General features: G+C 39.9%; 1 protein-coding gene across 2 annotated transcripts in view; it reads left to right on the plus strand.

The window, feature by feature from the left end:
• fam184ab (family with sequence similarity 184 member Ab) overlaps positions 1 to 13,856 on the plus strand; it is a 233,802-nt gene that overhangs the window by 170,271 nt on the left and 49,675 nt on the right. For both annotated transcript variants that reach the window (XM_074685172.1, XM_074685173.1), the window contains exons 15-16: positions 8,167 to 8,320; positions 12,712 to 12,839. In XM_074685172.1, coding sequence (XP_074541273.1) covers positions 8,167 to 8,320; positions 12,712 to 12,839 — 282 coding nt within the window. The remainder of the gene's footprint in view (positions 1 to 8,166; positions 8,321 to 12,711; positions 12,840 to 13,856) is intronic.

Raw genomic sequence — 13,856 nt, forward strand, 5'->3', positions numbered from 1 at the left:
GCGATATTTTTTACTACTTTTCTCCTGTGTTTGTCTGGAGATCCTACATGTAACCATGGCTGCATTGTTTACATGCGAAATTAGCTGTTAGCAGCCTGTAGCATGTCAATGCTAACTAGTGTAGGGCTTGATGATTTCCCTCGAGCTGAGGAGGAGGAGGTTTGGACGACGTGCTGGTTCTCGGATGTGAGCTGGGAGGTGACGATGTGGACCTGTCCTTCCATCCATCGTTGTTGGGAACGTGGGATCTAGTTCCGGGGGATGGATGAGCTAGCTGTGCTAATCCAGCGGCATCGTGCTGTTCACGGACGTGGCTGACAGAGCTGACATCAGACGCCGCGACACATTGGAGGAGCTTCGCCTGCTGTGAGCAGACAGGATCCAGGAGACAGAGACTGAACAGACTTCTGGGGAGGCTCAGTCCTGGACCCTGTGGAGGTGGAGGCTGGCTGGGCTGGAGAGTGGTGAACGAGTGGTGGACGGGATGTCGTCATCTAATTTCTTATGGACTTTTTTTTGCACTTTCTATACTCTTTCTTACTTTTGTTTTCTTAAATGCTGCGGTGACTCCTGAATTTCCCCTCGGGGATAAATAAAGTATTTTCTATTCTATTCTATTCTATTCTATTCTAAAAGAAGCTTTATTATGTCACCTAGGAACGTTGAAGGGCAGGGAGCTCCTAAAACAGAACAGTACTGCCAAATATATCTAATTACGTGCAAATGATTTATTCTTATTCATGAGAAGGGTCATGACTGATTTGCCATGGGTGGCTTTTAAATTTGTAGATTTGATTGATGTGGACGGAAAGATGCTAATGAATTCTTCTTTGGAGATTAGCTTTTAGCAGAGTCCACGTTCCAGTGCACAGTGGCTCCTCGGACACAGAGGAGCTTTGCATGCTTTTATCTCTAACAAGCTCCACTGGTGCACTGCTCTCAGGTCTGCTCAAGAAAGCTCTGAGTAACCTGAAGATCATCACAGTGCAGCAGCGAAGAGCAGACGGAGAGAACACATTTCACCTGATTCAAAGTCGATCTGTTGTTGGCTGCGGGTCAGTTAAAGCATTAAGACTCTGCTCTTGGGTTTTAAATCACTCTCCAGCCTCGCACCTGAATACACATCAGACACACTTTCAGAGCCACGGCTCTTTTGGATGTCCCAGTTTCTCCATCTGGAGTCTTTAAGCTGTCCTCAGGGTCAGGATTAAGACCAGCTGGATCACCGAGGGCCACGGTTTGTGTTCACATCTCTCACGCTCCTCTTCATCAATATCATCCTCTTTCTGCGTACTCAAATAGATCCAGCCACCAGCACAGTGACAAATATTGACCCTCCAGTAATGGAATGAAGATTGAACCACCGGGCCCCCACACACAAACAGCACAGGGAGGAGGAGGAGGAGGAGGCGAGAGTAGCATCATTACTGTCAATTTGTAATTATAGTATCCACTGCGATTAGGCTTAATTAATGTGCTACCTTTAATTAAAGGAATAAACGCTATGGTTTTTACTGACCCATTGCACAAATGGACCAATGATCAATACCACCCAGTTAGAGAGATTAGTGGACCTTAAAACTCACTTTCTCATACGGCGACGAAACCTCCCAGTAGACTTACAACACACTTCTACTCTACTTCTGCTCAGTCATTAAGATTAGTGATGCTACTTTGAAGTCACTCAATAGAATGTGAGCGTGATGCTGTTCGTAGCGTCTTACAGGAGTTTTCACCTTCACCCATGACTCACCTCAACTCCCTTCACTGCTCCGTTTGATCAGAGAGAAGTTTGACTTTATTTTCTTGAAATGAAACTTTTCACCCTTAAAAAACTCTGGCTTACTGTCCAAGTTTCCAACAGTTTTGAAGCCAAAATTCCCCCGTCACAGGTGCCGCCATTGGTTGCTCTCGTGCAGCCAGAGTCTGCGCAGTAGAGACCATCATCCCCAATTCACACATAAAGCATGAGCGCCGCACACTACGCCATACTTATAAACCACTGTAGTCAATCATTGCATTCACACAGCATGTCCGCCAGCGCCGTGACACCAACTGCTTAGTGTGGCTGTTTCGCTGCTAGTCTATTTTTGCTGGTGTGCGCTGCAGAAATGCATCAACCTCTGCAGAGCAGATCGTACCAGACAGGAAATCCGACACAAAAACGATCATAGTATCTGGTCATTTCAAAATAAAGCTCCATGTTCTGGCTCCTGATCGTAAATGTCATCCTTGTTTATCAAAACTACGTCACTGGCACATGGTCAGAAATCACCAGCAGGTCAATTTCAGAGGAAATCTGACGTTAATCTTGGGGGTGAAAAACTTCATAATTCTGTTCGACACAACACATTCTTTCTATAAAGACACCAACAGAAAGGAAAAGGCATGGAATGAAGCTGCTGAATTTTTGGGAGGGCCAGGCGAGATTAACATCCTAGTTAATCACCATGGAAGTACGTTGTCATCTGAGTGGAGCAAGGTGACCAAAAAAAAATAATTTTTTTTTAATTTTGAGAGTCTAATCTTTTCTTGACTCTACCTCCCGGCACATTTTACAACCTACGAAAAAATACACAAGAACAGCAGCTGCCAGTCATAGTTAAACGTGACGTAAAGCCTTGTTTTACATGCTTTTAACCACTACTAACTAATGAAAACAAAACTTCTCTGGGAAAACAGGACCTGAATACAAGACCACAGCCCATCTGGAATGACTGGGGAGATGGGTTTTTTTGACCTATACTGCAGCCAGCCACCAGGGGGAGCAGTTTCTGTGGCAACTTCACTTCAAGCCGAGCGAGATGACGTCCATTGTTTTTCACAGTCTATGGTCATAACAGACAAACTCTCCTATAATGTTGTACAGAACGCCATTGATTTAACACAGATGTACAAACGCAGCCTGGTTTCAGGAAAAAAGACGTCTGTATGAACTATTAGTCTTTTCGAGAAGTAACATAAAATGCATGTCCCATCAAACCCTGAGAAACCAGAAACTGCAGTGTCAGACTGATGTGACTTGAACATTCAGGCCTCTGGCTCCGTTCCATGAATCATTCCCCAAAGGCATCACATATTTGTGAATTAAAATGCCGCAGATGTTGCCGTCAAACCTCCATGAATATCATTTCGAGATGTTCCTTTTTGATGGGTTCTAGTTATAATTTGCAAACTGGCATCTTAATGTTTTACTGACAAAGAAAATGAGCTGAACTCAGTGTGAACGGCAATTTTCTTGTCTACAGTGATGTGTTTTAGGGGCTTTGTGTGATGATGAAAATGAGATTTCAACTCCATCAAGTATTCTAAGACTGCCGATGGAAGGCACAGCTGTGCTTTCTCATTTAAATGGCAAACTTATACTTTATTTGATGAATCAGTGTGCAAAGACATGAGCAGGGACGAGAGGGAAGGAGCTGTAAAACACTGTTACCCAGTAATCGCTCCATGTGGCACATCTAACCCACTGTTACCAGTCCACTGAGCCCCTGAGCGCTACAATAACCAGCCAGCAGAGCTCAACTGTAACCAGGATAATGACGTATGTAAGTTTCTGGAAATATCCTTCAGCCACAGATGCCTCATATTAGTTTCTGCAGAGTTTTGGGTCCTAGTTCACCTTTAGCCTCCTGGCTAACAGTTACAATGTGCACACCTATCAGTCATAGTTAGCTGCATCTCTAATGAGGTCCTAATTATGCAAAGAATGATGCTTTAATATCTTAGAGTAATCACCCCCTGTGCTGTATGAATGTGAATTAGATCACTGACACTAGAATTAAGGCTGTAGACACAGCTTAATACTCAAAGACATTCTAAATAGTAGGTCAAAATGAAATATAAGGCTGTAACTTAAAGATGCTATGAGGAGGATCTGTTTTAATTGGACTCCCTCGCCACCTTGTGGCCCAGAGTCTCATGCACACTGTTGCAAAAAACTTTTAGTGAGGTGTGTGTTTGTTTTGGAATTAAGTGGAGAACAGATCGAAGCATCATTGTTGAATTGAATTTATTTATTTATTTAATAGGGACGATGCAGTTTAACATAGTTCCATCACTAAGTATGAATCTGATGTGCTGCACAGAGAGTTTATAGCAAATGCTAATTTCCAACTCTTGTCCCTAGTTGGGCTTTTAAAAGTCAGAAAATGTGCAATATTTAACAGCATAAAATAATAAAAAAGTTTACAAAACAACAATAAAATACACGTTCACATCAAAACAAGTAATTCCACAAACCAGTTCAAAATAGATAAATAAATAAATAAATAAATAAATAAATAAAAATGTGGCAAACTAAGAATGATCACAGTTCTGATTTGCTTTTAGCCAACACTTGACCTTTGTAGAGAAGAGTTTTAAGTCTATGATTAATTTGATTTCAGTTGGTAATGAATTCCAGAGTTTAGAGCCTTTAAAAGAGAAAGCTGACTGTCCAAATGTTGATTTACATTTTTGTATGCTACAGTTTCCATTCACCTTGCTTCTTAATTTGGATAAGGGTTCAAGACAACTTTTTACTGGATACAATGTGCTCTGAGGTAAGGTATTTATTAGTACATAGGGATGGGTACCGAATTAGGTACTTTGAAAGGTACCTAAGGAATTCTGTCAAAAGTAACAGGTACCGATTCACATGAAATCAAATGGTACCATGTTTAGGCACCTTAATGCATCCTTGTGACTGTGAAGGAGTGGGATGGGAGGCAATTTTCCATACTGGACATGCAACGCTGACCTGAACTCAGGTCACCATTGCAAGGTTATATATTGAAGAAGAAATATATTAATTAAAAAAAATATGTATTTCACTATTAAACAAATTGATATATTTTACCAGATACAGCCAAAAAAGTACTGAAAATTGATACCGTTGAGTACTGGTACTGATTACCAGGTACCAGGCATCAGTACCGTATTGTTTTGAATGTGAAAGGTACTCATCCCTATCAGTACAGTTACATAGTGCTAAGATTTGAACCGGACATCAAGCAAATGTTGTAGTGGCCGGCTATATGTAGTGCTATCGGCAGCTCCGATGTATCTGTAGGCTAATGTGACAAAAAGTAAACACTGTCAGTTTGTAAGTAGTTTTGTAGCTGTTTATATTTAGCACAGCTGGCAGTCTGTTGCTGTAAGACGTGTCCGTAACGTGTAACGTTAGTGAATCCTGGTTAGTTATGTCCTGCCAGTCATCTACCAATCAGAGCTAATGTAACCTCACTCTTCATTTTATTGATAGACTCTCAAGTTTTAACAGACCACTGCAGAATAACTGCTGACTGTGGGTTGGAATGAACGTTAGCCCAAACAGCTTAGCCCCTGTATTAGCCTTTAGCTCGGGCTACACAACTTGGTCAGCTGTCGTGGTGTTGTCATAGTGACCTAGACGTGCCATAAATCAATTTGTCCTGCTCAACGTGGTTGGGAAGCTAAGAAGTAATCTATATAAGCTAATTTAAAAGTGTGGATTACAATCAGGCATATATCTAGAAGGGAGACTTTTTCAAGATCACTTTCAAACTCTTCACAGCTCCTTTTAAAAAATCTCTAACTAAAAATGAAACCATAAAACAAAACTTTATAATAAAGTTGAAAGAGAAAAAAAGTGAATCTAAACTCTTAATGAGAGAAGAAACTGGAAACGTGACTGCAAGTGGGAGTCAAAACTGGAAATTAGATTATAATTGGACTTCAAATGAGGAATTACTCCGTGAATAAAAGTTGGAGGCAGAAAACAAGACTGTAAGTGGAAGTTGAAACTCATAATGAGACTATAATTGGAGGTTAAAACTTGAAATGATACGGTTGATAAAAGTTAGATTGAAAAATAAGGCCACAAAACAGCAAACAAATGGGGAGAAACTGCACTTTAACATAATAGATTAGAAAATGATATAACATGTTGGTGATTGCCATAGGAGAATGTAAGCAGGAACAAATGAGGAATAAAGTGGTCGCATCTATAAAATGTTAATGGATCAGTCAGATTTTGGGATCCTCAAGAAGTAGAATATAAAATTATGGAGAAACTCTTCTCACAGGGATCCACTGTGAAACCACCACATTATTTATAAAAGAAAGAACTGAGAGAGACTGTAAAATAAGAGAGGCTCAGGCTTTAAAGCCAACTCTGAGTCTGAGTCAGTCTTTCTGGTTTCACTCAACTGACACAACAAACGTCTCTTTAGCTCCAAGACACTGACATCTACACAGCTTGTGAAGGTGTTTTCTAAAAAGTAAAGTCAGAGTGTGGATACTTTTATTTTCAGAAGATATTTTCCTGCACATTGCACACTCTAATGTTGGCAGGTGTGTGTGTAAGTGTGTGTAATGTAAATGTGTTTGCTGTGGCAGAGATCCAGCCAACAGTGCTAATACCTGACGCTAATGCTGTGTATAAATGCTTGTCAGTTCTCTTTGTTCTAATTCGCCATTCCAGTTAAGTTGTTTGTTAAACTCCAGTAATGAAGTCAGCACTGTAAACATCAACAACAAAAACACAGCCACATGAAACACACTGAACACAGATTGATTAATCACCTCTTTGAAAAATGAGACGACAAATGCTTAAAGGTCCCATATTTTGCTCCTTTTCTGCAGTTTAATATGGATCATTGATGTCTCCATGAAATGGTAGTAACATGTTTTGGTCCAAAAAGCCAATAAATCAAGCACAGCAGCATTGTTTCCAGGCTCTCATAGCCCCTCTGTTCAGAACGCTCTGATTTAGTGGGCGTGACCTTCATGTGTAAATGAGCCACCGCTGATACCGCCCCGCTCTTCAGCGACACTGAGAGCGGCGCCACGAGCTCCAAGTGCACAATGTTTAGAAATCAGCGAAGCTCGTTTACCGTAACATTTCAGGCTAAAACAACAGGCTAACTGCAGCTAAAGTTAGCATCCTGGTGCTAACACAGAGACAGGGGGGACACTGAGGAAAAGCTCTTACATCTGCTCCACAGCACACATCATTTAAAATACTCACATTTCCAGGGTCCCAGGTTTGTTGGTGGATGGTTGGTAATGCGCCTGGATTCAGGACCAGTCTATTCGCTAGCCCTCTGTTGGACTGTCCAAAGTTAGAAAAGCAGTTGGCTGTGAAGTGACTAGCACACACATGCACAGTTTTACTGAGTGTAGCTGGAACATTTCCTTGATAAATGAACTCTAGCCACTCAGTCTTGTCTTCTTCTGAGATGGGAAGCTTGTGCATGGAACTATGTGGCTGTTTATAGCCAAAAACAGAGCAATGATGGCTCTTCAACTTTGGCATTCTCCTCCCCGCTGCTGGAGAATTAAATATCACATTTTGTGGGCTGGAAGGAAAGCCAAAGACCCACAAATTTCACTGAAAGACTTAATAAAGTGATTTTTGCATAATATGGGGCCTCTAAAACCTGTGCTCTTATTTCAGTAAAACCTCCGCTCTCAGTCCTCCAAGTCACACTTTGTCACTTTTATTGTGTTTTGACTCAAGAGGTCCATTTCCTTCTTATTGTTAGAAAGAAATCTCCTGAAATAAAGGAGAAAAGTCTCAATTTTCTAACTCACTTTGCTGGTTTATGAGCCTTCACGTCATTCAAACTCCTTAAAACTCGACAAAAGAGAGAATTGGGATTGAATTGAGTTTCAGTCAAGGCCGCTCTGCACAGGAATCTGTTGAAACTGTCGGAAAACCTTTTAAAAAAGACTTCAAATACAAAGGAGAACTGTCTGTTGTACAGTGCTTTCCACATAGAAGTGATCTTTTCTCTATTTTCTGAAAAAGTGCAGCTATCACCCATTTCTTCCTCTGATGTTGTATAGCAGTTAAAGTTAGCGTGGGATGATCTCGAGTTTCTCCTTCAGCACTCAGAGGATTTCAAATGTTGCTAAAAAGCTTCCGTATTTCCACTTACTTTACATTTTCATCTCTCCTTCCTCTTACATTTCCCTCCCACTCCATCATCCTCCTACATCCTAAACTTTTAAATAACAAATGTTCCTCTTTCCCTCCTCTCCGCTCTTATTCTCTACCCTACTTTTCCTGGATTCCCTCACACATCTCTCCCCCTGGCCCTCCCACCCTCTGTTCTCCACTTTCTGCCGATTTTCCTGCCTAACCGATGTTCCTTTCTCCCATCCCCTCACCCCCTCTGTTACCCCTCGTCTCTCGTTCAGGAGCTGGAGGAGCGTCTCCGCCACCATCACCATGCGGAGCTGCAGTCTCTCAGAGAGGCTCACCGTCAGAGCATCGAGACGCTCAAACAGCAGTCAGAGCAAGAGCTGCAAACACTCCGCTTTGAGCTGGAGGACGAGGGCAAAGCCATGCTGGGTGAGCTCCTTTGTGTGTGTCTGAGTGTGGGTGAGTGTGAGTGTGATGGTGTTAAGTGGGAGGAGACAATCAAAGCATTCATCCGGCCGTGCCTTTTTGGCAGATTTCTTTCCTTCTTATGAAGCTACAGGATCAGTGTGTGCTCATTCAAAATAAAATAACAGCAAAAAGGTGAAGACGCTTTTCCTGTCCTGAGCCAGGATGATGAGATGCTAAAGATCAAACTTTGAAATCTATATACAACTGGAATTTTGAAAGTAATGACTGATACTATGAGATTGGAAAAATACTTTATTAAATAGTAATGATAATAATAATGATTCAAGGTTCAAGGTAAACTTTATAATCCCCAGGGGGGAATTTTTTCTGCAGCCATCAGCATCACAAAAATGATAATAATAATAACCAGAAAAGCCTCATTGGGATTAAAAATGTCTTTAATAAGAGTGATTTTTCATGATTTTTTTTTCTATAAATAACAGTACATAAGGAAACAGAAACAATACAGCTAAGTAAAATTTAAAATGAAATAAAACATTATTCATTATATAACTAAACAATTAAAACCAAATAATGAAATGAAGTAATTTTGGCTTTTTCTTTCCTTTTAAAATGGTGATATGAAGTTTTCAGAATGTACAGCAAAGTAAAATAAAAGTACAAACCTTTGGGCCCAAATCAAATTGGATTGGATTGGAATACAAGAAGTTACGATAAGATATGATATGATATCATATCATCAGATATGATAAATACAGCCGTTCTAAGTTACGTACCTACAGGGTTTGTAAGTACAAGATACAGACCAGCATGATACATAACAATAAGTAATGGTACAAGATGTAACTACAAGATACGTAACAATACGCAACAATGGGCTGGAATACATTACAACAGGATATGTGAGGAAACAATTCGTTACATTAAGGCCCCGTTTACACGGAGACTCCCGCAACGATTCTTCCTTTGCGTTTTCAAAAGCCACCCGCGTTTACATGAGGACGGCATGAAAACGATCCGCGTTCATACGACTCCAGGAGGAGAAGTCTCCTCTTCTGCTCTTTCTTTTTCTGCCGTTTTGTTGTGTGAGACGGTCGGCAATCCAACCATAACGCGCATTACCGCCAACTACTGGCTCAACTGGAAATGTGGCTGAGCGCGGAGCCTTCACCTAAAACTGCGAGTGCGCATGCGGTGACGTCATCGTTTCACCCTGAGACGCTCCGCTCTGTGTTTATACGAAGCTGGATGGAGGAGCGGATTCAGATCTTTCCACTCTGGGGAGCGTTTTCAAAAGTTTGCGTTTTCACGGAAAACGCAACGTGGTCTCGTCTAAACGGAAGGCCGAAACGCAACGAAATGTTTGCGGAATCGACCGTTTTCGGCGTCGTGTAAACGGGGCCTAATTGTGATTTTATCCTTTGTTTGTTGTTGCTGGTTATTGTGTGTTTTTAGGTTACAGATATAAGATCTATGGGTCTTATAAAGTAGAAAGAAAAAAGTTACAACACACTTTGACACAATACACTACGTTAAGACACAATATGTTACGATATGACATAATACATAACCAAATACACAGTATGTTATGTATGATCATTGTCGGGTGTAACGAGTTACTAAGTAACGGGTCAAAGTAACGTTACTACTTTTTGGGGTAAAAAGTAGTGTAACGTGTTACTTCTGAAAATATAGCAACAAATCGTAGTTCCTTTTCCAGTTGGGTACAACATTACTTTTCCCAGGGACTCATTTGACAGCAACTGGGCAATAGTCCTGGGCAATAGCACACAGAAAGCAGTCAGTCGTCATGGCATTCTTGTTTTTCTTGTCAAGTGCTCTGTGGTATTTTGCAGAGTAAAGAGCACGAAAGAGTTACCTACAATGTGCTCCATAGTGGAACTTTATGTAGGCGTAAACACATTTAGGAAATGAGATGGGGTCCAAAGTCAAGCACCATAAAAGTAATGTAAAAGTAACGAGTAACGTAAAAAGTTTCTTTCCTCAGAGGGTAACTAAGCAAAGTAAAGGACTACTTTTCCCAGAAGTATCATGTAACGAGCAAACACTACTTTTGAAAAGTAGCTTTCCCAACACTGTGTGTGATGTACTGTATTAGGTTGCATATGACACAATATGTTATGACAGAATACCATGCATAAAACAATGTATTACGTTATGTACAACATAATAAGCTCTATTATGTTTGACTCAACACTTCACAGCAAAATATGTTACAACAGGATACGTTTCAGTGTGAAATGTCTTGAATCAATTTGTTACAACAATGAAATGATAGGCTAGAAAACTATACGTAATAATACGAAATATTATGACACAATAACTTACGACAGTGGTTCTCAAACTTTTTCAGTGATGTACCTGAGATGCGCAAAGCAGTTTTGGTTGGAAAAAGAGATGAAAAACGCAGTGTTGTACTTAAGGGTCTATTGGATATAACATTCAATTTATGAACTTCAACTTATATATTTGATTCAAACATTGTTTAAAGAAGTGGTATTAAGAATTTTGCTTGGTTTCTATTTGTGAATATGCATTTTTAAATTTTGCATACCCCCTGGAGTGTCCTCACGTACCCCCATTTGAAAACCACTGACTTAGGATACAGAATATTTATGAACAATTCATTATGAAATGAAACGATACAACATGACATGATCACAACATGTGCAGTAGGTGTGGTACGATACTGTACAAAGCAATAAAACATGATCTCTCTGGGCTTTACACAGTATGATGGTATACTTATTACATTTTAGCCCCGTTTTAACTTTTCATGCCAAAAATAAAGATTGGCCTTCATCAGCAAAAACTTGATTCTATGTGATTCAACTGCAAGAGAAGCTATAATCAAATAATTCTGTTTTTATTTTTACTTATGTTTAATTTGAGAATCCATGACTTTAATCAATGAGTTTGTCACTGTGATTGTTAAACTCTATCTGGTGTCAGGTGATATGTGTAGTGAGACATATACTCAATAATCTCTCTGATTTTTCATAGTAAAAGATCACATATTCAAAAGTTAACATCAGTACAGCTAGCTTCACAGCAGTTATCCAGCTGAGCTCTGTTTAAGAAGCTGTTTTTTTGATGCTCGTCATTTCACCTCAGAACTAGATTAAGTCTGTTCCTCTTTGCAAAGGGCCCTGATGACGAATCAAAGTTTCAAATTTGTCTTTTTTTATTAATGTAACACTTTGGGGAGCAAAAGCGCCGAAAAGACTCAGTGAGTCATCCGCTCTTCAGGGGAGTTCACTCAAGTCAGAGTGATGTTTTCACTTTCACTCCTCTGTATTGAAATGTAAGTTAATACTGACGTAACTCTGAATACATCAGGTTATGTGGATTAAAGAAGAAGCCGATAAAAGCTTTACTTTCACTCTTTATTTTTGATTTTCTTCTTTGCAGAATAAAAACATCAAACCCCTTCGGCGCTGATTGCACCATCACAACCATCTTAATGCAGAGTTTAGAGAAACTGCTGAGATGCAGTCTGTGTTTACATTTACAGTATAATGAAGTCTAAAACCACTTTTGAAAATAAGTAATGGTCTGGTTGTGTGGTGCAGAGAGAACATTAGCAGGGATCTAAAGACTAAAATGGACCAACAGAGCTGGAAAGTGCAATAAACTCTCAGTCTTAGGTAGGTTTTAGTGCTAACACACTCGTACCACGGTGAAAAATGGTCTTCCATTAACCTTGGTGTCATGGTCTTGACACTGAAGTGCTGCTTCCATCTATCTCTCACTTCCCCACATCCTGACAGCCTTTTATTACCTTTTTCTCTTCACCTCCTTTCCTCTCTTACCTTTCTTCCTCTGCTCCCCTTGAGTGAAAGTCTGTCAGAAAACATGCAAGTGTAAGAGAATATTCTTCTGACTAATAATGCTGTTCAGGAGTGAAAACCCTTATTTTTTTGACTATGAATAAGTAAACTCAAGCAGAGCTCAATGTTTCCCATCTCTGCTCCTCTGAACCATTACGCTGTTTGCACTGAAGGTGTTCATTGGAGTGAGGTTTAAAGGCCACTTGGGTAAAGGTAGCTGCACTACTTTGCTTTATGTGCAGAATAAAAAGTCTATTTGTTTGGTAATAAAAACGCCATTGCATCTAATGACGCTTTTGCAACTAGGCTAAAGGTCGGGGTAACATTTTACAACAAATCCAAATCTAAACTGTGCAGACAGGCTCTGTTTTGTCAGGTGAATTATGCTCTGCATAAACCAAAATGTTGCCAATAAGTCTGCTGCAAATTGCACTGAGTGCTCTACTGTGTTCAGCATTTTCCATCCCTGTCCTGAAACACCTGTCGTATAAATAACGTGTGAAGTATAACTGACTTCCACTGTCTGTTTCCTCCATTCAGCCTCTCTGCGCTCAGAATTGAATCACATCCACGCATCAGCCATCGAACACCTGAGACAAACCCACCAACAGGAGTCGACCGCTGCCAAGGTGGAGCTGGAGAAAACACTGGAGAAAAACCGGCTACAGGTAAGACTCTAGACTTGTAGGGATGATTATACAGCAAACAGAAAATCAAAACTTTATCTCTCAAAAGTTAATTGTAAAACTGAAAACCATATTTTTATTCAACCATCTGCGCAATGAAATAGGATGGAATGTACTTCCTGTCTACAGCAGGTGAAGATCTTCCAATGTGGCGTTAGTGTCCAGCGTTAGCCAGGGTTCCCGCAGATCTCTGTAAAGTCTTAAGAGGCATTGAATTCATAATTCTAAAAATAAGGCCTGAATTGGCATTAAAAAGTCTAAAATCCAAATTTCAAAAGTCTTAAAAATGTGAACACATTGGTAAGATTTATGTTTGCTTATTTACTCTTGTGGCAACATCAAGTAATCACAATAGCAGAACTAACGAAACAGTGATGTGGTTGCACCAGGAACTTAAAAGGAAAAGCATGTCTTGGTTCTACCTAGGGTGCCTGGAGAGAGAAAAAAATAAGCAAAAATTGGCAAAAAAAATCCAAAAGGGGCTTTGGAAAATTGATTATGGCAGCAAAAATGAGAATTAAATTTGAAATTGAATTTAAAAAACCACGTAAAAATTCCAAAAATGGTTGTTACAGTGGCCAAAAAAGATGAATGGGGGCAAAATAGGCATAAAGTTTTAAAAATTGGGTTAAAAAAAAGGTAAAAAGTGATGTTTTATGTAAACTTAACATTGGGTTAAAATTGCCTCTAACCCAGGTAATTCATGTGGTGTTTTTGTTTGTTAGTTTTGTTTGTTTCCATTGTGGTTCGTTGTCGACTTTTTTTTAATTTGACTTCCAACGTCAATAAAAAAGTCTTAAAAAGTCTTAAATTTAACTTACCTTGAGCAGTAGGAACCCTGGTTAGCTCTGTTAGCCATGTCTGTGAATAGCATAATGCTACTCTGCCTTCTGGTATTCCTCTGTTGCTGGGTTAGCACAGCTAGCTCGTCCATCTTATTGGAGATAGATCTTACGTTCCCAATAACGATAGATGAAGGACTCCATCAATGTCCTCACC

The sequence above is a fragment of the Halichoeres trimaculatus genome, unplaced genomic scaffold, assembly GCF_033239565.1.
Source record: "Halichoeres trimaculatus isolate MK-OKI-2021-1 unplaced genomic scaffold, fHalTri1.1 fHalTri1_scaffold_13, whole genome shotgun sequence".
In the NCBI taxonomy this organism is placed as follows: Eukaryota; Metazoa; Chordata; class Actinopteri; order Labriformes; family Labridae; genus Halichoeres; species Halichoeres trimaculatus.